Source organism: Pogoniulus pusillus, chromosome 38 (assembly GCF_015220805.1).
Source record: "Pogoniulus pusillus isolate bPogPus1 chromosome 38, bPogPus1.pri, whole genome shotgun sequence".
NCBI classification, from domain to species: domain Eukaryota; kingdom Metazoa; phylum Chordata; class Aves; order Piciformes; family Lybiidae; genus Pogoniulus; species Pogoniulus pusillus.
This window is the reverse complement of record NC_087301.1, coordinates 517,095-543,017: the sequence shown is the minus strand read 5'-3', so window position 1 is coordinate 543,017 and position 25,923 is coordinate 517,095. Positions and strand designations below refer to the sequence as shown.

Sequence of the window (25,923 nt, the reverse complement as noted above, 5' to 3'; positions counted from 1 at the left end):
CCCCTCATCCAGGTGATCAATAAAGATGTTGAACAGGATCACACCAACCACTCCTCAGTATTTTCCCTTCAGCCAAACTCCCCCACCCATGCCAGCTCTCACCTTCCCAGGAGATGCCCAGTTCCATTCCCAGCACCCAAGCCATCTCAACTGCACACAGAGCAAACATGGGCAGGATCAGCCCTTCCAAACACAGCCCTGCCAGGGGGAGCTGCCCTGCTCTGCATGCACCCAACACCATGCAGATTTCTCTCACTCTGTCTACACACAACCAGGCTTCTTCAAAGACTTCACATCAGAGTCTATCACACCTAAATAAAACTCATCCAAGGAGACAACCAGACCTGAAGGGCTGAGGGCACCAAGGACCTCCAGGAGCCCACAGCAGCAACATGTTCAAGCAGAATCCAAACTTTGCATGGTTAATATTTTAAGCAGAATGTAAAACCCTGAGCACTTGCTGTAAATATTTAATGGCCAATACCCTGGCCCAGACTGTCAGACCACGGGGAGAGGGAGACAGCCTTGGCAGAGGAGTCTTTTAACCATCAGCTGCCACTGGAAAACACCAAACACCAGGGTCATCAGGGGGTGACTTCAGAGGGGAGCTGGCAGTAGGGCTGGGAGATGCAGACGGAGCCTCCACAGGCGCCTTGGGCTCCCCGCAAGAAGCCAGATTAACTCTGCCCGCAGCTGGTTGGGACAGCAGCAGCAGCCCACCCCGAGGGGCATCTCTGCTGCTGGGCAGGCTGGCGGTGATGCTCCCTGGCACTTTCAGAGCACCTCTCCGTGCCCCCCACGCCCCCCTCCCCAGGGGCTTCCTCACCTTCTCGATGCGCAGGGGACGTCCGTCTTTGTTCCACTTGACCAGCGTCACCGGGGGCTCCGCCTCCACCGGGCAGCGGATGTATCCGTGTATCCCGATGGGAATGTAGATGACAGGGGGCATGTTCACCACGCGGGCAGGATCTGGGAGACCAGCAGCACCACCTTAGCACCAGGAGAGAGCCCACCTCGCCCCCACCCCCCGGCTTCAGAAGACCTGAGTGCTGGTTGACAGCTCTCTGAACATGAGCCAGCAGCGTGCCTGGGCAGCCAAGGAGGCCACCAGCATCCGGGCCTGGATCAGGAACAGTGACCAGCAGGACCAGAGCAGTGGCTGTGCCCCTGTACTCAGCACTGACAAGTCCACAACTCAAATTCCTGGTTCAGTTTTGGGCCCCTTGCTCCAAGAAGGACACTGAGGGGGAGGAGTGTGTCCAGAGAAGGGCAACAAAGCTGGGGAAGGGTCTGCAGAATAGTCCTGGGGAAGGGTCTGGAAAACAGGGCTGGGGAGGAGCAGCTGAGGCAGCTGGGGGTGTTCACCCTGGAGAAGAGGAGGCTGAGGGGAGACCTCCTTGCTCTCTACAGCTCCTTGAAAGAAGGCTGCAATGAGGTGGGGTGGGGGTTGGGCTCTTTTCCCTAGTATCAGGTGATAGGAGGAGAGGAAATTGCCTCAAGTTGTGCCAGGGCAGGGTTAGGTTGGAGATTAGGAACAATTTCTTTGCTGTAAGAGTGGTCAGACATTGGCACAGGCTGCCCAGGGAGGTGGTGGAGTGCACATCCCTGGAGGTGTTCAAGAAATGTGTGGCCATGGCACCTGGGGACATGGTTTAATGGCTGCGGGGGGTTGGGTTGGACATTTGGCTTTGATGACCTTACAGGTCTTTTACAGCTGAAACCCTCCTCTCCTACATCACTTGGAGAGCAAATTCCAAGCCCAACCACCACCCTGGCTCCCATAGGCTGCTCTCTGCTCACAACTGCCCTGTAATACCCAGCATTGCTGGGAGGCTTTACTCATGCCCAGAGTGCTCCTTAGAAGCTGTACTGAAGCAGCATTCAACCTGCCCTCTCCCACCCTCCACACCGCCTCGAAGCCCAAGCTGCTGCACCACACTCACCCATGAGACGTGCCAGGTGCAGTGCACACCCCACAATCCCCTCAGCAACAACAACTACTCAACTCCTGAGCCTTAAAACACACCAAGAGCAGTGACCAAGGTGGGAGAAGGGATCCACAGCCAAGCTGCCGCCAGCCTTTTGCCTCCTGTCTGTTTGTACTCGCAGCTTGTGTCTCATCAGGGCTGGGTCACACTGAGCATCAGGGCTGGGTCACATCCAGCATCAAACCACCTCCATCCTTTCCAACAGGATGCAAGGTGCCTAAAATATCATAGCTAACCCCCCCCACCCTTCTTCCTTTGCTGCACCACCCACGCAGAGAGGCGTCTTGCGATCCTCCCGTCTAGGATGTGTCATTAACAGAGCTTCTAAGAGCTTTTAATTAAGTGTGAGTGGGTTGCAGAGAACCTAGACTTGCTTTAATAAGAAGCTTTTCCAGAAAAAAAAATATAAAAAGGAAGAGGAAAAAAAGTTACTTCTAATAAGAAGAGTGAGTATTTCTACACCCTCGTCTAGACACCAGCAGCATGAGGTTATGGGAGAACCCTGACGGAGCTTATGCTGCAGGAAGGGATGAGGGAGTGTTAGTGCAGCGTGGGGTGAAGCATCCCTGTGTTGCTGATGCAAGAAGGCAAAGCTGGAGGTGAAGAGAAGGTATCCAAGAGGAATAAGAGAATCACAGAATGGTAGGAGTTGGAAAGGGCCTCGAGAGATCAAGTCCAACCCCCCTGCTAATACAGCTTTGCCCAGAGCAGCCTGGCTTGGAATGACCAGGGAAGGAAGCTCCACAAACCTCTGGGCAGCCTGCTGCAGGGCTCCAGCACCCTTCACAGGAAAGAAGCTTCTCCTCAAGTTCAAGTGAAACCTCCTGGGTTCTAGTTTGTGCCCATTTTCTCTTGTCCTATCACTGGGCACTGCTGAGAAGAGTCCAGCCCCAGACTCTGCCTTTTAGCTATTGACCAACATCGAGGAGATCCCCTCACAGGCTGCCTCTTTTCCAGGATAGAGAGCCCCACATCTCTTAGCCTCTCCTCCTTAGACAGATCCTTGTGGTCCTCCATGGGACTCCCCTCCAGCAGTTCCCTGTCTCTGTTGAACTGGGAAGCCCAGAACTGGACACAGTATTCAGGTGTGGCCTCACCAGGCAGAGCAGAACTTCCCTCAAACCATTTGGCCCCACTCAGGAAGGGCTGAAGGATGCAGCAGTGACCTTCTCCTCACTGCTCTCTTGGGCTAAAACCAGCAAGTTTGGGGGCCCCTGATCTGTCCCTGCCCCAACAGATAAGCTCAAAGCACTGCCCAGAACTGTACACCCTGGCAGTGGCACCCGTAACCCAGATTGCCAAGCACCACATATGGAGCAGGCTTTACCCCCCCTGCTCAACTCCACCTCTTAGGAAATGTAATCAAAGCTCCAGCAGCCTGGGAGAGGGTAATGGGATCGAGCCTTTCACTACTAGGTCACTGGCTGGGGGCCAGCACAGCTCACTAATGACCCAGAGCCCTGTCCCAGGGCTGCGTCCTTGGGTGGGAAACCTCCCTCCTGAGTACAGCCCCGGTACAGCTGAGAGGGTTTGCTGTGGAGGAAAGGGGATGGAGGCACAAAAAGCCTCCTTGCACAGGGCTGGATGAAGGGTGGATTGTCCAAGGGCCCTTTTTCCTGCCATTAGAGCTATTTTTAACAGCTGTCAGCCCTAACAAGCAGCCCTGGATTAGCAGCAGGGCAGATTTAATGGCCGGAGGCTGCGCACGCTCCCAGATGCCACCCAGCCAGGCACAGCCAGGCCCCAAATCACTCCTCTGCCTGGGCACAGCAACAGTCACACCATGACCCTCTGCCCCATCACCCATCCCCAAGGGAATCCATGGGGCCTTTCCATAGGGAAGCAATAGCTGCCTTCCAGTGTCTGAAGAGAGCCACAAGAAATCTGCGAGTGACAAGGGCTGGGAGTGACAGAACCACAGATCACAGAAGACAGGGGTTGGAAGGGACCCAAGGAGTTCATCCAGACCAAGCTCCCTGCCAGAGCAGGACCACACAATCTAGATCAGTCACACAGGAACGCATCCAGACAGGCCTGGAAAGGCTCCAGAGTAGGACACTGCACAACCTCTCTGGGCAGCCCTGTGCCAGGGCTCTGGGACCCTTCCAGTCAAGAAGTTCCCCTTGTGCTGAGCTGGAACCTCCTGTGCTGCAGCTTCCATCCATTGCTCCTTGTCCCATCCCAGGCAGCAGTGAGCAGAGCCTGTTCCCCGCTCCTGGCCCCCAGCCCTCAGACAGTTATAGACATTTATTAGATCCCCTCTCAGTCTTCTCTTCTCCAGACTCTCAGCCCCAGGTCCCTCAGCCTCTTGTGAGATTAGGGAGATACTGGCACAGGTTGCCCAGGGAGACTGTGGATGTCCCCTCTCTGCAGGTGTTCAAGGCCAGGCTGGACAAGCAAGCTGTGCTAGTGGGAGGTGTCCCTGCCCATGGCAGGGGTGTTGGAACTGGATGATTTTTAAGGTCCCTTCCAACCTATTCCATGCATTCGTATCCCACCAGCCCTTCTCACAGCTGCCCCACACTAACCAGCACTGGGTCTGCCGGCTTCAGCTCTAGAGCAGCCTTCAAAAGGCAAATCACAAGTCCCCTCTGCAGCCTTCTCTTTCATTATACAATAAAATCAGGCTCTGCAGCCTCTCTGAGCAGAGCAACACTGCAATTGTGAGCAGCAGCAATTGAGGCCATTACCGCCGAAGGCCGCAGGGCCGCTGGCTGCACACTACCCATTACCGCCCGCGGAGAGCAAGCGTGGGAAGCGACACTCCTGCTGCAGCCCCTTCTCCTCCCCTTGTTCAGATCAGTTACTGTCTGAAAAACAGGGCAGGCAAAGCTGCTGACAGGCAGAAAGAAAAGGGCCTGCCACAGGAAAGAGCTCCCCAAACAAACACCAAAACACAGCAGGTGAGTGTGGCCAGGAGCTCTGACCTGGTGCTGCCCTGCCCGATGAGGGCAGATGGAGGATGCTCAGCCAGTCAAAACCCACCTGTATCAAAGGTGGACACCGGTCCCAGCTGAGTGCAGCTGCCTAGGATGCTGAGGCTATCTGCTTTCTTCTTGCCTGTCTCCTACAAGCCCACATAAGATACTCTCAATCTAGTTTGGCTGTCAAGAAGGGCTCAGTTTCCTTTCAGTGGCAGCCAGTGACAGGACAATGGGCAACAGACAAACTGGAACACAGAAATTTCCACCTCAACATGAGGAGAAACTTTGCTGGGAGGGTGCTGGAGCCCTGGAGCAGGCTGCCCAGAGAGGTTGTGGAGTCTCCTTCCCTGGACACTTTCAAAACCCACCTGGATGCCTTCCTGTGTGCCCTGCCCTAGGTGCCCCTGCTCTGGCAGGGGGGTTGGACTTGATCTCCAGAGGTGCCATCCAACCCCTACCCATCTGTGCTTCTGATTCCTCTTGGACACCTTCCCTTGACCTCCAGCTTTGCCTTCTTGCATCACAGCAGCAGAGGCATGCTGAGGACTCATCAAAGGCTGAGAGAGACTCATCGACCTGAACCTTCCAGTACCATAACGGGGTGAGAGAGCCCCCGGAGCTGCCTCAGACTGAGCACCCTCAGCCCGAGCGCAGCCGCCGGGGGGGCCGCGCTGCCCGCACTCACACTGCACCGTCAGGTAGGCGGAGGCCGAGGGCGAGCGGCCCAGGCTGTTGCTGGGGATGCAGGTGTACTTCCCGGCATCCTCGGGCTTCACGCGGAAGATGATCAGCGTCCCGTCGATCAGGATCCGCACCCTCAGCTTCAGGTCGCTGCGGGAGAGAGGAGGATCAGTGCTGGACCCGGGGGGGGAAGCCCACCCCGCTGGTGGTCCCAGCACGCTCGGGGAGCAGGATGAGGATATGCTGACTGCTATGGGCTGGAGTGGACCTCCCCTGAAACCTTTTTGGCTTTGAAATCTCTCCCTCAAAGAGCAATTTCAGCACACCTGGAAGCAACCTGCTCTGCTCTGCTGAGACTCCACCTGGCACTCTGTGTGCAGCTCTGCAGCCCCCAGCACAAGCAGGACATGGAAGTGTTGGAGCCAGTGCAGAGGAGGCCACCAAGATGCTGAGAGGGCTGCAGCAGCTAAGCTATGAGGCCAGGCTGAGAGAGTTGGGGCTGTGCAGCCTGGAGAGGAGAAGGCTTCCAGGAGACCTTGGAGTGGCCTTGCAGGATCTGAAGGGGGCTACAGGAGGGCTGGGGAGGGACTATTGACAAGGTCTGCAATGACAGGACAAGGAGTAATGGGTTTAAACTGGCAGAGGGGAGATTGAAACTGGATGTAAGGAAGAAGTTGTTTGCAGTGAGGGTGGTGAGACACTGGCACAAGTTGCCCAGGGAGGCTGTGGAGCACAGAATCACCCAGTGTGATCTCTGATGTGATCTTTGATCACATTCTATGATTCTGTGTTCCACAACCTCCCTGGAGGTGTTCAGGACAAGGATGGATGAGGCCTTGAGTGACCTGTTCTAGTGGGAGGTGTCCCTGCCTATGGTGAGGGGGTGGAACTGGCTGAGCTTTGAGGTCACTTCCAACCTAAACCATTCTACAATTCTATAAAAACAGAATTGTATTTACAAAGGAAATTAAATACAGAAGTACAAAAGGCAATAAAAATATTGGAAGTATATTTACATATCAATGTGCAGCTGAACAGCATCATGAGCCCCTTCCCCTGTTACCTCAGTTCAGCTCTTTGATCCCTCCCCGGGGACAAAGGGCCCCACAGGCCATACAACCAGACATGCTCCCTCTGCCCTACCTTGTGTGGACATCCGAAACAGAGAAGCCACAAGGCCAGAGAGAGAAATGCAAATCCCAGCCGGAGCAGCGAGAGAGAGCCTGGACAGTAGCTTGTTCTGAGAACAGAAACCACTCCCTCAGGCCAAGGGCTTCTCTCTATCGCCATATGCCCTCCGAGGAGCCCACTCCTCATGAGCTGTCAGCAGCCTCTGGGAAATTCTGTCTGCAGCTAAACTGGCTGAGGCTGTGGGCAGCCTGCTCTAGGGTAGTGTGTCCCTGCCCATGGCAGGGGGGTTGGAACTGGCTGATCCCTTGTGACCCCTTCCAACCCTGCTGATTCTATGATTCTAAGTTTTAAGTCTCCAAACTGTAAGAGCCAGCTAAAACTCACTTCTTGAAGTAGACATTCTCCTCCTCCCAGTACCACAGGTAGGTGAGGTTCCCAGGGTATGCCTCGGCCTGGCAGGTGAAGAGAGCATCCTGGGAGATGTTGACTGTGATGTTCTCCGGAGGGGAAACAATGAAGGGAGGTCCTGGGTTGAGGAGAAAAAAGTGTCAGCCCCACCAGTACAGGCATCCCCACTGTAAGCTCAGGCTTAGCTCCATCACAGCATTGCTGGCTGGGAGATGCTGGGGGACTCTGGGGCAGAGCTGTCCCTGATCCCACAGGATCACTGAGCACAGAGGGTGGCCTAGAGGAGCATGGCTATCCTTTTATTCCTAACCCTTTCCCTTAATCTCTGCAGCTTTGGGGGAGGGCACACAAGGTCATGTCTCCCTTCATCCCAAACCACACTTCCAGGAAGGATCACACTGCCCACAAGAAAAGCCCAGGGAGGTGAAAACAGCAAAGTGCCAGAAGGTAGCAGCGAGCATCCAAAGTCAACCTCATGAAGTTGAACAAGACCAAGTGCAGGTCCTGCACCCTGGCTATGGGCAATCCCAAGCACCGACACAGACTGGGCAGTACCTGGCTGGAGAGCAGCCCTGGAGAGAGGAACTTGGGGATGCTGATGGATGAGAAGCTCAACATGAACCAGCAGTGCACACCTGCACCCAGAGAGCAACCAGAGCCTGGGCTGCATTAGAAGCAGTGTGGGGCAGCAGAGTGAGTGAGGAAATTCTGCCCCTCTGCACTGCTCTGATGAGACCCACTCGGAGTACTGTGTCCAGTTCTGGAGCCTCTACTACAGGAAAGATCTGGACATGCTGGAAGGTGTCACAGAAGAGCCATGAGGACAAGCAGAGGGCTGGTGCTGCTCTGCCATGAGGAGAGACTGAGGGATTTGGGGCTGTGCAGTCTGGAGAGGAGAAAGCTCTAAGGGGACCTTACTGTGGCCTTCCAGTGTCTGAAGGGGACAAGAAAGTTGGGTGGGACTTCTGAGGCTGTCAGGGAGCGATAGGATTGGGGAGAATGGAGCAAAATTAGAAGTGGGTAGATTCAGCCTGGATGTGAGGAAGAATTCTTCAGCATGAGGGTGGTGAGAGCCTGGCAGGCGTTGCCCAGGGGAGATGATGGAAGCCTCATCCCAGGAGGTGTTTAAGGCCAGGCTGGATGAGGCTCTGGGCAGCCTGATCTAGTGTGAGGTGTCCCTGCCCATGGCAGGGGGGTTTGGAACTGGCTGATCCTTGTGGTCCCTTGCGGCCCTGACAGTTCTCTGACTCCACGATCCCCAGCTCACCAGCCCAGGGAAAGCAGATGCAGAGGACACTGATGCTCTCCCTGCCGGTAGCTGTTGACCTAATTAAAGATGTATTTATAATCGAAGTGGGAGCGAGGAGCGGGAGGCTGCCATGCCTCACCGCCGTCTGACAAGGCGCTTTGTGACAGCCTCAATCTTGTCCCCTGCCCGCGGAACAAACCCGAGCTGCCACCGGGGGCCCAGCTGCTCAGCGGCAGAGCTCCGGCGCGGCCACCGCACTGCCCCGCTCGGGGGCATGCCTCTGCCCTACAGGCGGGAAGCGGAGCCGCAGGGCAGCTGCACCACGCCGTGGCTCTGCGGGTCCGTGGAGTGTGCCCCACACAGAGCCCACTCAGGGGCCCCTGAGGAGGGGCTTGAGTGGAGGATCTGTTTCAGAAGGGCTTGTAGAAATGGGATGAGAGACAATGGACTGAAGCTGGAAGAGTGGAGATTAGGGAGAAATTCTTGAGTGAGGGTGAGGAGACACTGGCACAGCTGCCCAGGGAGGCTGTGGATGCTCCTCCCTGAGGCGTCCAAGGTCAGTGGGATGAGGCCTTGAGCAACCTGCGCTGGTGGGAGGTGTCCCCTGCCTATGGCAGGGGTGGATGGAACTGGATAATCTTTAAGGTCCCTCCCAACCCAAACCATTCCGTGACTATGATTTTGACATCCCTTTCTGTAGAGCAGGTAGGATCCAGTGTGGTGGCATAGCTGGGAGTAACCAGGGCTTTCCACCCTCCAGCATTCCTTTGCTTTCCAACCTTCACCACTTGCATAGGAAAGCCACTGTGCAGGGACGTCCTGAGCAGCCCTGAGTGGAAGGTGTCCCTGCTTCTGGGGGCGGGGGGAGGTTTGAACTGGTTGGTTTTAGGGCCCCTTCCAACCCAAACCGTTCCACAGTTGCATGGCCTCACCTTGCACCAGCAGGCGCGTGGTGTGCACAGCCTCTCCCTGGATGCTGTAGGCTCGGCAGGTGTAGGCTCCCCTGTCCTCACGGCTGACCGAGAGCACCGTCAGGCTCCCATCGCTCACCTGGGGACAACAAACCATGACTCTGGAGCACCCCAGGGTGGGGGGTGCACCCCTAGCCCCAGCTCGGCACCCCCCCTTCCTCCCTGCTGCCATGCAGAGAGCTGCTGGTGCTTTGCAAGGGCGGCAGAGAAATGGGTTTCCCCGCGCTGCAAGACCTCGGATATTAATAAACCAACACACGCTGGAGGCCGAGGGAAGGGAGAGGGAAATCACAATAAATAACTAACCCTCACAACAGATTCATCTCCTGCTGGAGTGACTGGCAGGCAGCAGGCTGCTAACCGCCGCTGCCAAGAGCCTCGGCACCCTCAGCGCTACGCGAGGAGCAGGATGCGTCACCAGAGCACTCCCTGCTCCCAAGGGGTCTGCCTCCGTCCCTGGGGTGTAGAACAAGGAGGGTGACCCCTGCTTGGCCACTGTCCTCCCCACAGGGCCACCAGAAGAGCAGCCTGAATTCCTCCCCAGGGATGCAGCAGAGAAGGACAGGCAAGGGACTGTCACCTCTGGCGTAGCAGCTCCCCCCATGCACAGGGAGCTTTGCTTCCAGCCAGGCTTCAGCCCCCTCCTCTCAACATTCTGCCTCATCCTTCTATTTCAATTAGTAACAAATGATTCCTAATTACTCTCATTAGTGCCTGCACTGATTCCAATGCCTGATTTACCAATTACAGCTCAGGGGGGAATCTCTGCCTGGGAGCCTCTGGGATGCAAAGAAGGTCCTACAGGAGGTGGGGGGTGACAAATCCTCCCTGCCCAAATCCCCTCCTGCCCCAGCCCCAGAGCATCCACCCCTACTCAGGGACACTCTGTACCCGGGCTGCAGCCCCCTCCCCATATCTCTGCAACCTGGTGGAGTGACAGAATGTCCCCAGGGAACAGATGGGAATGAGCCTGCCTGAAACATCTAGAGAGGGCCCTCCCAACCCAAACCAGTTCATGATTCTATGAGGGCTTTGGCCTGAAACCAAGGGCAGAGGCTGCTGAGATGGGGAGGAGTGGAAATGGGCATCTCTGGAAGGAGAAGTGCTGACAAAGCAGGTCTGGCTCCAGGCAGAGTGGAGCTGCCGCCGCTGTGGTCCCATCAATACCATCCCCGCCAGTGGGACACCCAGGAGCTCCCCCAGCACCCACCTACCTGGTACTTGCCATTGGCACCCAAAAGGTCTCCCTCTTTCAGCCAGGTGACAATGGGCTTGGGGTTCCCGAATGCCATGCAAGTCAGGGTGACACTGCTGCCTTCCTTCGCCTCTACGTACTGCGGCGGTGTCTCCGTGAAGGTGGGGGGAGCTGCGGGGCAGGAGAGACCACTGTGACCCCCCTCTTTCACCCACGGCTGGTCTGAGGACCCATGGGGACAGAGGGGAAGCCACCACCTCCAAATGGGGTACATGCCCCACATCCCCACAACAGGGCTGGGACCAGGCATGGGATGAGGGATGGGGACAACATCAGAGGCTGTCCCCGGGGGCAGCAGCTAAGGACACCCCCTCCATGCCACACTGCACCCCAAGCTCTGTCCCCTCTGCTCCCCAGCAGCTCCAGGACGCATCACCATGTCCTCCCCACCCCCTGCACGTTGTACGTTAAGTTGCTATTGTCAAAAGAGGGGGAAAACACCGCAGTGCAGATCGAAAGGCTCCTTCCTGCTGAAAGAGCTGGCAGGATTACAGCCCGCCCCTAGGTACCGGCAGTGGAAAGCCCCTTCCCAGGCAGGCAGGTTGGCAATTCAACCTGCCCAGGGAGGGGGAGAAAAAGAAATTTCCATTGCATTCTGTTTCTCCCCAAATGATTTTTATTTCCCCCCCAGGAAAAAATAAGGATTGGAATGTGCTGGGGGAAAGCCACAGCCTTCTTCTCTGAAAACAGTTCCTCAAGTCAGGAACATTATGGTTATTATTTTAAGTTACTCTTTTGCTATTAAGCCCCTGCATGTCCTGCGCTGCTTAAAACCTCCGAACCAACCCATTTTGTAACAGGTGCTGAGCCCAGGCTGGGCCAAGGCCACCAACTGTCACTTCCAGCCCCCTTGAGCAGGTAGTTTGCAGGATTCATGCATGTGGTGGAGGTGAAGCAGGCACCATCCTCCTCCTCCCTTCCCAATCCTCTGAGCTTGTTAGCAGGAGGAGGGCAGGAGAGCAAGAGAAAGGAGGCAGCAGCAAGGACAGGGCTGGTGCAGCTCACAGCCCAGCTCGCAAAGCCCCCGCTCACTAATTGGGCTCAATTAGGTGGCTCCCGCTACCGCGCCGGCAGCCCCAGCCGGGGCCCCCGAAAGCTACAACTAAATTGCTCAAGGTCAGGCAAGACCAGCAAGGAGCTACCAGTGCCCACGTTTCCTTCTCCAGCCACCCCACTGCAAGCAGGGGGAGGCTCAGCTAAAAATAAAGACCTCTCCTGATGGTGAAGAATGACAATTTGCTAATTAGCTTAATCCACAGCCTTAATAAAATGAGAAAGTCATTTGAGTGCATTTGAATTTCAAGAAAACAAAGATTTGATTTTCTGATCTGTTTGTTCAAGAGGAGATTCGTTCCCAGCCCCATTTGTTTTTGATGTCTCTCCTTTAGACAAGCTCAGCATAATTACACTGTGGGATTCCTGGTTTGTCCCTTTTGAAGTCATGCCCCAGCTGGAGCAGTGAGCCTGGATGGCTTCAGGCTTGCCTGTCTGCAAGGCACAGACACCACCAATGACCATGGTGGTATTGGGTTGGGGATCTTAAAGGTCTTTTCCAACTGGCACAATTCTATGACTGAGGTGCTGGAGCATGTCCCAAGAAGGGCAGTGAGGCTGCTGGAGGGTCTACAGCACGCTCCTGAAGATGGAAAGAGGAGGCCAGGAGGGAGGAAGTGGATGATGAGAGGGAAGACATTGAAAGGGGCAAAAAGCCAAAAAGCATGTGGGGATGAGCACAGGGACAAAGCGATGAAAAAGGAGGGACCAAAGGGAAAGCCACAACTGGTAACTCCCATGGTATGACATTAGCAACTGGGAAGAGTTTCTCTCCTGTAAAGCATGGCCAGGCATTGGCACAGGCCACCCAGGGAGGTGGTGGAGCTCTCACCCCTGGAGGTGTTGAAGAGCCATGTGGCTGTGGCGCTCGGGGACCCGATGGTGTTGGGCTAATGGCTGACTCGGTGATCCTAAGGCTCTTTGCCACCCAAACCAATTCTGTGATTCCACCCACCAGAAGCAAAAGGCAAACCCATGCCAGCACCAGACGCAACCCCCTGGCACTGCTGGAGCTGCCCCACCCCAGCAGCTCACCGTTGACCGTGAGGTGGACCCAGCTGCCGTTGTGGAAGGTGTCGTACTGCTGGTCCAGCATGAGCACTTTGCCACTCGTACCAGCCCTGGTCCTCGGAGCGACCTGCTCAATGCGCAGCGAGGCTTTGTCGTGCAGGCTGGCCCGCCTGTGGGGAGGACACAGCCATCACCTTGGTGCCCCCCAGTCCAGGGAACTGCCCCCCCCCATGCACACCAAACCAGCCCCACTGGAGCATCACTGCATGGGATAAAGGCCTTGAGCAACCTGGGCTAGCAGAAGGGGGTCCTGCCCATATGGGGGGCATTGGAAACTAGATGATCTTTAAGGTCCCTTCCAGCCCAAACCATTCCAGGATTCTATGACATCCCAGCCTGGCGCAGGCACCAAGCAGCTGCAGCAGCTGTGGGGCCAGACAGAGGCTCACCACCCTCCAGTTTTGGGGCATCTCATTGGCACAGTGCTGCCAATGGCAGCCAGTCAACAACACACTCGCCCATATGGGGAGGGCAGAGCAAGCCGGTATGGCCAGGCCAGGTGTCTGGAGCAGTGTCTGCCCACTATGACACCAGCCTTCTGCTCCCAGTCGGGCGCTAGTGGAGGTACAGCTGGCAGCAGGTGTGTCCAAAGCCTCTCCACCAGCCCGGGAGCTTCCCAAAACAGCAGGGCTGGCTCCAGGCTGACCCTATGCAGAGCCTGGGAAACCAGACTGGCAGCAAACCAGCCCAAGCCTCCGCCCCAGCCCAGCAGCCACTGGGCTCCAGCATCACTGAATTTGGCAGGGCTTAGCCCAGGCTCTGGTGCTGGCATCCTCCCTGCCACAGGATTTCCCACGGAAGCAATCTGGAAGCTCCACCAGAGGCTGGAAGCAGGTAGGATCCAGGGAAGCATCCTCAGACCTCTCTCCCATGGAATGGCATTTAGAACAAGAGGAATTGGCCTCAAGGTTGCACCAGGGGGAGGTTTAGGTGGGCGATTAGGAACACTTCTTTCCTGCAAGAGCAGTCAGGCTGCCCAGGGCAGCACCACCCCTGCGGAGGTGCTTGAAACATGTGCAGACACAGCACTGTGGGACATGGTTTAATGGCCATGGTGGAGCTGGGGTCAACAATTGGACTTGATGACCTCAGAGGCCCTTTTTCCAAGCAAAACAATTCTATGATTCTCTGAAACTGGTCTCTCCCCCCAGTGCCACCGCTCACAGGGGCTGGCCCACCAGCCGAGCCAACCCACCAGGAGCCACAGCCACGTGGGGCAGGTGTCACATTGGCAAGAGGCCACGTGGGCTCTGCAGCTCCAAACCTGTCACCTCCGCCCGGCAGGCGGCCCCGGCTCCATCCTCAGCATCCCCCCCTCGGCTTACAGCTGCTCTGGGGCACAGCGGCAGCCGCCGCCGCCCTCCACCACGCGTCACCCTGGGTTTCTCTGCCTCGCTTGCTCCCGTCCCACGCAGCCCAGCTGGCTCCTCAGCTCTGCTGCTTAATTAAACCAACTAGTGGAAAGCGAAGCGCGAGCGGCAGCTGGAGCGGAGCCGCACGGCCCAGCCTGCGCCGCAGCCGCCACCGGAGCGGCCCCACCCCGACCACTCACCGGCATACTCCGGGTCGAGCATGCGAGGGTAAAACCCGAACTTGATGAAGAAGGGGAAGGGGACGCCGCGAACTTGAACCACTCCACCGACATAGGGAGGGGGCTGCCCGGTGAGCGGGTGGATCACGTCGCATCCCAGGATCACGCTCTTCGCCGGCCCGAGCGGTCACGAACTCGGGCTCCTCCCTCGAGCCAAGGGCACCTGCCAGGGGGCAACGGAAGGTGCTGGGGCTGCTCCACCACTTGGCCCCAAGCATCGACGTTAGCCATCGGCCCAGGAGCCTGAGAGCACCAAAGTGCAGACAATGCCCACCACCCCTACTGACTGGCTTCACCAAGGGCAGCCCCCGGGTCTGCACTACCCCAAAACCAAGGAGGGGTTCCCCAAGCTCCTCTCCTCAGCTTCAGGGCCACCTCTGCAGGACTCACGATCACAGGCCACGCACAGAATGCATCAGGTGTAGGGGCCCCTCAAAGGTCATCTTGCCCAATCCCCCTGCAATCAGCAGTGACATCTCCAAGTAGATCAGGTTGCTCTGGGCCTCATCAAGTTTGACCTTGAATTCTGCAGGGATGAGGCTCAACCACCTCTCTGGGCAGCCTGTTTCAGCACATGATGTGACCAGCAAGTACTCCTGCACCAGGGCTTGGGTGGTACACAGTGATCCTGCAGAGTTTTGGATGACCTCCTGCTCCCAGCAGAGGAGCGTGTCCAGCACTGCCTCCCCACCCCAGGCACCACCAGAGGAGAAGATGCTTCTGCATTCCCTGCTTGTACTCTCAACATCCTCTGGCAAGAGGGATGGAATGTGCAGGGACCACCGACCCACAGCCTTGGATGTGCCAGCCCAGGGATGCAGCTTTCCGCAGGGGCAGGCTAAGCCCCCCGAAGCAGTGATGCTTCAGCTAATCTCACCCATCTCAGGGTATCCTGGAGAGGCCCCAGGCCTCAAACCAGACTGAGACAGGTGCATCGAGTCTGGCACCCTGCTCCTCCCAACCAGCCCCCATAATTAGATTGGGCTTTGGTCTCAGCCTGGAGCCAAGGCAGCGCTCAGCTGCAGCCTGGCGTCATCCTGCTCTCCCCATCAGCAGCAAAGCTGCATCCTCAGCACAGCTCTCAGAAAAGGAGAGGGGAAAACCCAAGGGCTGGGCTTGAAGCCGGGGGGGGGGGGAGGAGCCTAGGAGATGGAGTGGGGGGTCCCCAAAACTGCAGGCCCATGCTTCCTTTCCCATCTTCAAGGCACACACTCCCCTTTTGCCGGCGCGCATGGCCACCGCATGCTCCAGGGGGATTCTGGGGAGGGCTGCTGAAGGAGGGCTGCGGGGGGAAGGATGCACGGGGAAGACGTTCCCACTCCTCCGCGCTGCTCCTCGGGGGGCCTGCCGGTGATTGGCGGCGAGTGACATCACCGCTTCCCGCCACGGGAGCTGAGCATCACCGGCTATTTTTGGCTCTGGCACAAGCGCCTACCGGCGAGAGGCCCGCTCCTTGCCACCCCACGGCTCTCCAGCACAACGGCCCTCCCGGGGAGGAAGGGCAGCAGGCAGAGCCAAACCCTCTCTTGCCCTGCTTCAGAGAAACACGGTCTGGTGGCCAGCCTGGCACCCTGGGTACCCGCAGCACTGAAGCTGGATGGTGACTGGTCTAACTGGGAGGGCTGGCTGGTGGCAGCAGGGAGGGCAATGCTAGGAAGCAAAGCTAAGAAGCGAATGCTGCACGGTCACAGGGGTCCTCATGGGCCCTGGTTCCCTGCTGGACCCTATCTCAGGGGCAAACACGTGCCATATGCAGACATGCACCCTCCTCCTCCTCCCCTTCCCCAGCAACACTCTTGCACCTCTCGTTATCGCTGAATCGCAGATGAGCTCAAGCATCACATCCTGTCAGCAGGGATGGTGTCCAGCCCTCCACCTTGCATCCCAGCAAAGATCTGCAAGGACCTGTCCCGACCTCGATGTGCCCATCCAAGGGGGGGGGACGACGACGACGACGACGACTGCACAGCAGGGCTGGGACCCCCCCCTCCCTGCCCACAACCCCTCTGTGCTGATCGAGGACAGTGGCTGTCACGTGCTGCTCAAGAGCACCAAGGACGCCGCATCCCTGCCTGCCGAGCGAGTGGCTCCCCAGCACCTCGCTGCCTCCAAAAGGACCATCCTGCTCTCCACCAGCAGCAGGAGATGGAGACCACAGCGATTCAGCCCACTAGCTCCTGTGGTGACATGGTGGGATCTTGGTTTCCAGCTCCTCAATGCCCAGTGGAGCCTGGGATGCTGATGCTTGCCTGGAGAAGCACATCACCCAAAAGGCCACCCAGACACCCCAGGGATGGGTACTGGGGAGTCACAGCCCTACAGCAGGATCTCCTGACTGGTTCCCCAGCAAGCTGGTGGGTGATGTCCCCACTAATGGACAAGCCAACCATTCCACTGGACCCATTGCCTGCCCGGGTGGAAGAAAATAGGTCAGCCCCAGCAGCTCGCAGTGGCCGGTGTCTGATCGCAAGGCCGGTGGGGAACTGCACGCACGGCTGAGCATCACCTCCCCACACGCACGGCCAACTGGCAGCCAGGGCAGCCCACCGGCCCCCAGCTCTCCCCAGCTGCCACCCACCCCAGTGCCCTCCTGTCCCTGCTCACAGAGACAGCAGGAGGGAGATGTTTGACAAACTCCTCCTTGGGTTTCCCCAACTTCCCAGCCCTGACCAGGTTCTCCTTCCAAGGCTGGCCGCTGAAGGCATGTGAGCGCTGGAAGCTGCAGCTCTCAATCCAAGGAAGTGTTTCTCACCCCCACATTTGTGGGGAAATGCTTGAAAACAACCCGCAGATGCCAGAAGACACAGAGCAAACAGAAGAGGTATTTTTAAACCCGCTTGATTTTTTTTTCCCCAAGCCGAAGTTCAGGGTGGAGGGTTTTAAGACTCCACCTGTGGTCCTGGAAATCAGGGTTGGCATCAGGGAACTGCAAGCGGGAACAGGAACCCTGAACCCCTGCTGCCAGTGTAGGAGCTCACACGGAGCTGGGGGATGCCTCAAAGGAAAACAAGTAATCAACAGGCTTCGTCATCCAAGCAGATCCAGGGAAAATAAAGGCACGCCCGCGTGCCAGGAGGCAAGAATGCAAGATGCGGAGGTGGAGTTGAAACAGCATCCCAAAGGGAGAGGAGGGAAAGCTGCTGCTGCGGAGACGGTGCCACCACGGGGCTCCCCAGGAGGCTGGGAAGACCCTCATCAGGATCTGGGCAATATCCTCACTAGGGAACGGGCTCCCAGCTCCTCTCGTCCCAACGGCACAGCTGCAAGGTGACAATGGGACCTAGTGAAGCTGAGGCACCTCAGGTGCACTTGCTGAAGCTGGACCCTTCCTGCAGATGCTTCAGGAGAAGGTTACAGCAGTGGCAGAGCGAGTTTCCAAATGAAGGAATACCCAGGAAGGCTGTGCCTGGCACAGCAGACAGCCATGTCCTGCAGTCAGAGAAGGGATCTCATCCTGACCTCCTCCCACCCTAGGCACTCATCCCCAATCCTATGCCCCGCATGGAGGCAGTGAAGGCAGCAGGCGCGAGGCCCGAGCTCATGGACCTCTCCTCCCTGCCGAGTGCAGACAAGATCTGCTCTGACACATCCCGATCGCAGCAGCAGGGGCAGGATACGGTGAGGATCTCTGAGGACAAGGCCACTGGCATGGCATATGGAGGCCAGCAGGAAGGAGAGCAGGCAGCCAGAGCCACAGAAACAAGGAGGGCAGCAACCGCAGCCCAGGGCTGGGGACAGGGAGCACCCACTGAAGGGACGCTGGCTGCCAAGGCAACGCGTGGAGTGGTGGGAGGGTCTGCCTGCCTGCCCCCCCCACCTCCCTACCCCCACAACAGCTCAATGGGGCTGCAAGTCCCCACTGCGAGTTCAGTGCCATCCCCCACTGCCTACCCACCGCCGACCGAAGGTACTCGCAGCCCCCTGGGAACACCCCCAGCGGCTGGGAGCGCAGCCCTCGCCCTCTCCCCCCGCCCCCTCCCCCCGCCGGGAAGCAGCATCTGGGCTTTCAGCGAGATTCCTGCGCTTTAAACCCGATTTTCCAGATGGATGGAGGGCGACGCGCAGGTCAAGTGACGTGCCTCAAGGTCATGTGGGGCCAGCCGAGGAGCAAGGATTAGCAAGCCAGGGGTGGCTCAGTGCCTCCTTCGCAGTGAGATGGTGGCTTGGAAACCTGCCCCCACGGACACAGGGTGACCCCATGGGACTGTCAGCACCACCCACACATAAACAGGCAGCTGCCCTGGCACCCTCGGGGGACCATGTATGCTTAGGGTGCCACTCCCACAGTATCCTCCAACCCTCTGTGGTGGGTCCCAGCTCCCCAGAATGGCACAAATCTAGTTGGATGGCAGCTCAGGTGGGCACATGTATCAGCACAGGTCAGTGGTCAGAGAGGCACAGAGATGAAGCCTGCAGGAAACTTACTTACACATAGTCACTCTGGGATCCCTAGGGTCATAACAGGGACACTAGTGTCCCCTCCCTCTAAATGCCACCTGCCTAGTGTAAAGCATCCATCCCTACGTGCCACACAGCAGCTGCCACACAGGGAGCCATCATCTCCCAGCAACGACCAGCAGCTACCTGTGCACTCTGAGCAGCTGCAGTGGGAAGCTGGAGCCAAAAAATCACTCCTGGGGAGACCTCCTGCATCCAGAGCACTGTCAGGGTAATGTTGCCTCCATCCAGACCCACATGACACCGGTACCTATGGGCAGGCTGCCTGCATTGCTCCCACCCACGGAGCAGTGTGTGCCACCCTGATGCCTCCTACAGCCCGACCAGGGAACTGGGATGAAGGCAGCGCTCTGAGCTGCCCGCCAGCAGCTCCTGACTCACTCTGTTCCTGGCTCAGGCAGTCCTCCCACCAACGCCAGACTCTCCAGCATGGAGCAGGAGGAAAGAGCTGTTTTTCCAAAGGCCAGCTGGTGACTCCCAGGCCCCCCCAGCTTGGGAGATGCCTACCACAGAGGAAGAACTCCACCATCGGCAAGGCATGAGGCTGGACCCACTGATTGCCCATCTGCAGGGCTCCTCTTCCAACCTGAAGCCACAACCTCCAAGATAGAAGGAGTGGAGGTGAATGGGAACCAGCCCATCGTGCCACAGCTCAGGCAAGGAACTTGCAGGGTCCTCCCATCCAGCAAAACTCCATCATCCAAGTCAAAAGGTGACCCAGCTAGGAAATCATCACCCTCCAGCAAGCCAACAACCACGATGCACACATCTGCCCCATGCCCTGAGTGCCGGTCCAACAGGTCCAGAGGAGTAGAAATCCTCCAGGGATGGATGGCTGGAAATGGGAGCTGGTGCCAACCCCCTTGGCCACTCCTGTGCCAAACCAGCTTGCCAGAGGAGAGCAGGGCCAGCACTGCATGTGCCAAAGGCGGTGGCTGCTGGTCCCAAGCCCGGCCTTGGCCGAAGAGGCACCAGCCCTTGCGTGCAACAGCTCTGCACCGCAAGCACGTCAGGGATGGATGCGGCACCGGGACGGCCACAGCAAGCAGCTCCAGCTAGCCAAGGTCAGTGCCGGGAGCGTCACCTGCCACGGTGTCCAGGGGGAGCCTCTTCAACCGGAGCCCTCACCCGGGGCTGATGAAGCCGAATCCTCCCTCAGTGAATGGCACCGCCGGATCCACGAGCGTTCCCGTGCAGTGCCGCGTCACGCTCGTGGGAGAGGGAGGAAAAGCCTCTCGGCGTCACGGCACTGCCAGGAATGCCAGGAGGCCAGTTCCCCTCCTCCGACACCCACTCCCAGTGCGCTCACATCCTGGTTCTCCTCCCCCATGCCGTAAGAGAGGATAACTGTGCCCTCCTTCCTCCCTGAGCCGATTAACGCCTGGAAAGCCCTCGGAGAGCCAGGCCAGACAAGAGGGTTGCCCAGGGCCAGCACTGCTGCATCCCAGCTCAGCGAGGGGGAGGTGGTGTGGGAGGAAGGCCACAGCCAAGGGATAGGAGAGGGCATCGGCACATGGCAAGCCCCAGTCCTGCTCCAAAGGCCCCATCCCCAAGCCATGCAGTGTGACAGCTCCCCACGAGGGAGGGGACAGTGCTGGGGCAAGTCCTCCAGGTTCGCTGTCCCCACGCAGCCCTCCCACAGGCACCCACCCACGCGTTACTCACAGCACACTCATTCATCAGGTACACGCCGTTCTGTATGCGCAGGGCACCCCCGTGCCTGGAGGTCTCCACCACCCACCCGCCCTGGCACCAGTTTGGGAGCCTCATCTAAGCAGTTCTAGGGTATTTCCAAGTTCTCTGGTGCTGAACTTGCTGCTCTACTCCTCTCCAAGAGGATTCTCTCTCCACACCGCTGCTGCAAGCCACCGCCTCACCACGCCGCAGCATGCGTTTCAGGCAGGCAGCTGCTCACCACAGCAAGAGGAGACCCATCCTGACCCCCCTCGCACACCTTCAAGGAGCCAGCTGCCAGGGGTGCCAAAGGACCATAACAGGGTGCAGATGTGACCCCACGTGCTCGAGGAGCACCACGATGCAGGAGGGGGGATGCAGCACCTTGGCACGTGCCAAGGTGCCCCCTCCCAGCCTGCCCGCACCCACTGAGGCGGTGTTCCCCCACGCCGCGGTGGCTACCGGCCAGACATCACTCACTGCCAGCAGCCACTGCATCCCCCCAGGCTTGGTGGCACCCAGGGAGCAGCTCCTGTGATCCCACCATGTGCAGGAACTGCTGGGGTGCCGGGATCACCCTGTGCCCAACGAGGTACCAGAGCAGAGACAGGAGATGGAGCTGCAGCAGCAGGCAGCTCCCTTTCTACCTGCAGGGATGGCTGGGGGGAAAGGAGGGGGCTGGCAGCTGAAGGAAAAGAAGCCGGAGCAGGAAATCAGGGCTGTTTCCCAGCACTGCCTCCCTCCTGACCTTGGACAACCCTGTGCCTCAGTTTCTCCTGGTGCAGCAGCCAGCCTGCAGTGGGTTGGGAAGGAGGGCAGCCTCCTCCGAGCAGGTAGCAGCAAAGTCACCCCCAAAACCCGCAGCCAGGAGCTGACAGGCACAGTCAGGGCGCTGCAGGGGAAGGCAACCGAATCCCTTCTGCGTTTCTCCTTGCCCAGCCGGACTACCCTTATAGGGAAGGGCAAACGCTGCCCGCGTCCTGCCCGCGCTGTTGCCAGGTTGGAAGAGGGAACAAGGAGTGCAAAAAAAGCATTTATCCACCCTCTGCCTGCGCTCCAGCCCTAACGGGGGCAAACGCTGCCCACCTCACCCCTCCTGCACCCAGTCTGCTGTGCCCCTCGCTGCCTCTTTCCCAAGGGGAATTTCCAAGCTTCCCTAGAGAGATGCAAGGAGGGAAGCATGGACCTGTCGCAGACCACCGGCTCCTGCCTCCTCCAACTTCCCGACTTGCAGCCGCTGCCCTCCAGGAGGTCACCACAAAAACCCGCTGAGCACCGGAGTAAGGTGCGCCGGGCCGCTCCCAGCTCCCCCCGGCACGGGGGAATAAGATGCTGCAGCAGCAGCGGCCGGGGACCGGGCAGCGTTCAGCACACGCCCCCCCCAACTCTGCACCGGTACCGAGGAAGGCGCAAACCCGCTCCGGATCCGCAGCGAACCGCACCCCCGTGGGGGGCAGCCGTCAGACCCCCTAACCAAGGCAGAGCTCCGGGACGTGCTGCCCTCCCCTCAGCCCGCTGCATGCTCCCGGTATATGCACAGCATTCCTTCCCCTCCGCAACCGGTACACGGCGGGGGGGGGAGGGGGGAGCATGCGGAGGCATCCCGGAGGAGAACGACCCGCGGCCCCACTCACCTTGGACGGGCAGCCCGCGGGCACCGAGCAGACTTGCTACCAAAGCGGCCACATACCAAATCATAGTACTACCGGCCCCCGGTGCGCAGCATCTTCCGCCCGCCGGGGCGGCCCGGCCGGGGCGGGGCGGGGCAGGGCAGGGCTGACCGGGCCGGGGCGGCAAAGGCTCGGCTCCCCGGGGCTGGCCGGGCCGGAGGAGCGGCTCAGGGCCGGGAGCCGGCCGCCGCTGTGCCCATGCCCGCGCCCATGGCCCGCGCCCATGCCCGCGCCCATGCCCGCGCCCGCCGCCGCCTCACTGGCACCTGCCCTCCGCCCGCACGGCGCGGGGGCGCAGCCTAGCCTGCGCCCTTTAGCGGCTCGGGGCCGCCCCCCGCCCGCCGCTGATTGGCCGCGCCCCGGCGGAGTGGGCGGTGATTGGCCGGCGGCTGCGGCCCGGGCCCGTTTCAAGGTGGGTTGGCGCGCGGGGCCCAGCGCCGCAGTATCATGCGCACTGCCGGGAGCGGCGCGGCGCGGAGCGGGGCGGCTCGGGGTCACCTCCGCCCGGACGGGCACCTCCGGGCGGCCCCGCTGCCCGCCCCGCGGCCCGCCCCGCGGCGCCGGCTCCTCCCGCTTCCCCCCGCTCCCCGATGTGCCCCCTGCGCCGGATCCGGTGTCACCTCCCGTGTATGCCCCCTGCACCGGATCGGTGTCACCTCCCTACTCCCAGATGTGCCCCCCTGCACACGGGCACAGCGACAATCCTCCTGCTCCCAGAGGTACCCCCTGCACCGACTCCGTGTCACCTTCCTGCTCCCGTAGTTTGCTCTGCACCGGCACACTGTCACCTTCGCCGTACGCAAATACGCCCCCCTGAACGGGCACAGTGACAACTTTCTTCCCCCAAATGTGCCCTTTGCCCCTGCTCAGTGCCAGCTCCCTGCTCCTCAGATGTGGCTCCTGCGTCAGCACAGTGTTACATCACCTCCCTGCTCCCCAGTCTGCCACCTGCACCACGTCAGTGTGGCCTCCCTGCTTCCAAATGTGTCCCCTGCACCAGCTCAGCATTACCTCCTATCTCCAGATGTGCTTCATGCATCCGTCAGCACCACCCCCTGTCTCCAGATGTGCCTCATGCACCAGCTCAACAACACCTCCCTGTGTCCAGATATTGCCTCAAGCCCAGCTCATCATCACCTTCCTGCTCCAGAAGTTCACACACACACCCCAACCCTGGTGCAATGCCACCTCCCTGTCCCCAGCTCTGGCCCACCAGCCCCTGCTGCCCTACACCAGCTCTTTGACACCACCAGCACCACTCTGCACTACACAGGGTCACCCTCCCCACCATGGGATGAGTCATCTGCCCCCTGCACCAACACCACATCACCCCAGCCCATGACAGCTGTGCCATCTGTGCCTGCCACCTTGTACCAGCTTGAGGTCACATCCCTGCCACCAGCGTGGTGCAATTGCAAACCTTGTACCCTGCAATCAGCTCACTACAGAGTACCTGCCACCATCTGTGCCCCCAGCAGAGGTCCAATGTTGCCACCTCCCCTTACTACTGCACTACACTTTTGTCCTCATCCATAACCAACGGGTGGTTATGGCACCTTGCACCAGCTCTGTGCCACCATATTCCATTTATGCCACTCCTGAACACATTCACCGTTGGCAAAGAGCAGTTGGGGGTCCATCCCAAAGGAACAAATGGGCAGAACATAGCAAGCCCTCTGCCTCTCTCCCATCTCGTCCATCTCTCCTCCCCTGTAAAGACCCCCTGGTGATGCCAGATGGGCAAACAGCCCGGGCCTCGCTCCCCTAGGAGGGCGCCAGCAAGAGAAATGGGCCACAACTTCCCCCGAGGTGACAGGCAGCACAGGAGGGGACAGGTTGGACAGGAGAAAGGGACCATGTCATTTTGTCCCCAGCACTCAACACCTTCCCCTTAGCACAGTTGCTGGAGAGAGTACTGGTGAGGTGCTGGGAGGGCATCATGGGGTGGGCGATGGCACCATCCCACCCTGCTAGTGAATCCCTTTCTCTTTCCAAGGTCGAGCAGCTCTGGCAGCAGCATTCCCCCTGGCATCAGCCTCATCCCCCTCATTGGTGCTGCTTGCATGGGGATTCCCATGGTCCTTGTGGCTCCAGTTGCAGCCCCAGAGTGGTAAAGGCTGCCTCTCCTCCTCTTCCCACCATCTTCCCCTACCCCTTTTTCCCATGCACAGACACAAAAAACCTCCAACTCCTTGTGGGGGACTAGAGTGCTTGAGGAGAAGCATTCCCCACACCTTCTCCTTGTGGTTATGTTGGTGAAGGGTTGGGCATCACGCACGGCCTGTGGACAGCAGGAGGCCTAGCAGAGAGCATCCCCCAGACCATCCTGTGCTCGTGCCAGCTCCCCCAGGCACTTTGCTTCCCCTAGCAAAATCCAAGACCTTATAAATGTCTGACTCAGCTCCTTAGTGCTGAGGTCGGAACTGAAAGCTTGCAAAATCTGCAAGGTGGTTGGCAGGGCTTGCAGAGCCCGGACCCACCCTCTGCTGGAGTCAGGTTTGCTCTTTATGCTGCTCTCAGGATCACTCACCGAGCCAGGTCCGTGCCACCCAATTCCTGAAAGTCAAGTTTGCAGCCAGGCCGGGAGGACAGAGCCCTTTTGCCAGCATCCTCCCTGCTTCCCTCGCTTCCCTTCTTCAAAGCACCCAAAAAACTCCAGCCCATGACCCCACTGCCTAGGAGGAAGCCAAGGAAAAGATTGCAAGATCCATCCACCTGTGCCTAGCCAGACAGGGTCAATATATTCTGGCCCCAGCTGGAGTCTGTTATCAACCATATGCAGAACCACAGAATAGGTTGGGTTGGAAGGGGACCCTTGAAGGTCATTCAGTTTCAACCCCCTTACCATGGTCAGGGGACACCTCCCACTAGCCCAGCTTGCTCACAAGTCCTGTCCAAACATGCCCTTGAACACCCTCCAGGAGGGGGCATCCACAACCCTCCCGGGCAGCCCTGTTCCACTGTCTCACCACCCGCCACTGTCAAGAATTTCTTCATGTCTTTAGCTGGGTACTGCCCAGCATTTCAAAGAGGAGTAAAGCAAATACCAAAGGGCAATTGACGACACCAATGTTAGCAAGCCCAGCCAGGGAAGCATCAGGCGCCCACAGCGGAGGGGAAGGACCCCAGCCCCCTGCACCCAGCGTGCGCCTCCCCGAGCTGAGCACAGCATCTAGGGCCACACCAGCATCCCCCCAGTAAACTGGAAATATGGGCTTGGGTTGGAGTGCTGCTGCTGCGTTCACACCCTTGTTTCTCCAGACTAATTTGCTGGCTTTATGAAATCCCCATTCCCCACTGTTTTCACACTTCTCTCCCTCTCTATTTATAGATGGGTTTATTTACATGAGCAGGGGGCACTCCATGTACTTTCCTGTCAGTCTGCAGTGCCGGCAGCAGGCAAAGGCAGCCAGCAGCAAGGCACAGGAGCACCCAAGGCCTTGGCCATGGCCACCTCCTGCCCACCCACGTGGAGGAAGGCAGGCAGCCCTCCCTGCCGAGGAAGGAGTTTGCTTGGGGACAAGAGGGGAGCCAAACCAGCCACACACCAGCCTGGGACCCATCCGAACACAGCAATGCAGCTCCCGTGGGATGTGGGTGGTCGAGGAGATGGCACCATCCCGCCCGCTGGTGAAGGCTGAGAGGGAATGGATTGAAGCTTGAGGAGGGAAGATTTAGACTGGAGATGAGGAAGAAACTTTTGACAATGAGGGTGGTGAGACACTGGCACAAGTTGCCCAGGGAGGCTGTGGATGTTCGCTCCCCTGTTCAAGGCCAGGCTGGATGATGAGGCCTTGAG

At 58.8% G+C, this 25,923-nt stretch overlaps 1 protein-coding gene across 1 annotated transcript in view; it reads right to left on the bottom strand.

Annotated features, from left to right (window-relative positions):
* The window catches only part of IGSF9B (immunoglobulin superfamily member 9B), a 51,157-nt gene extending 28,848 nt beyond the window's left edge, over positions 1-22,309 (bottom strand). The window contains 9 exon segments of the mRNA XM_064173338.1: positions 827-969; positions 5,598-5,743; positions 7,109-7,250; positions 9,314-9,431; positions 10,567-10,718; positions 12,696-12,841; positions 14,280-14,431; positions 14,433-14,485; positions 22,089-22,309. Coding sequence (XP_064029408.1) covers positions 827-969; positions 5,598-5,743; positions 7,109-7,250; positions 9,314-9,431; positions 10,567-10,718; positions 12,696-12,841; positions 14,280-14,431; positions 14,433-14,485; positions 22,089-22,152 — 1,116 coding nt within the window. The 5' untranslated portion in view covers positions 22,153-22,309.
* Positions 22,310-25,923: the final 3,614 nt, after the last annotated feature.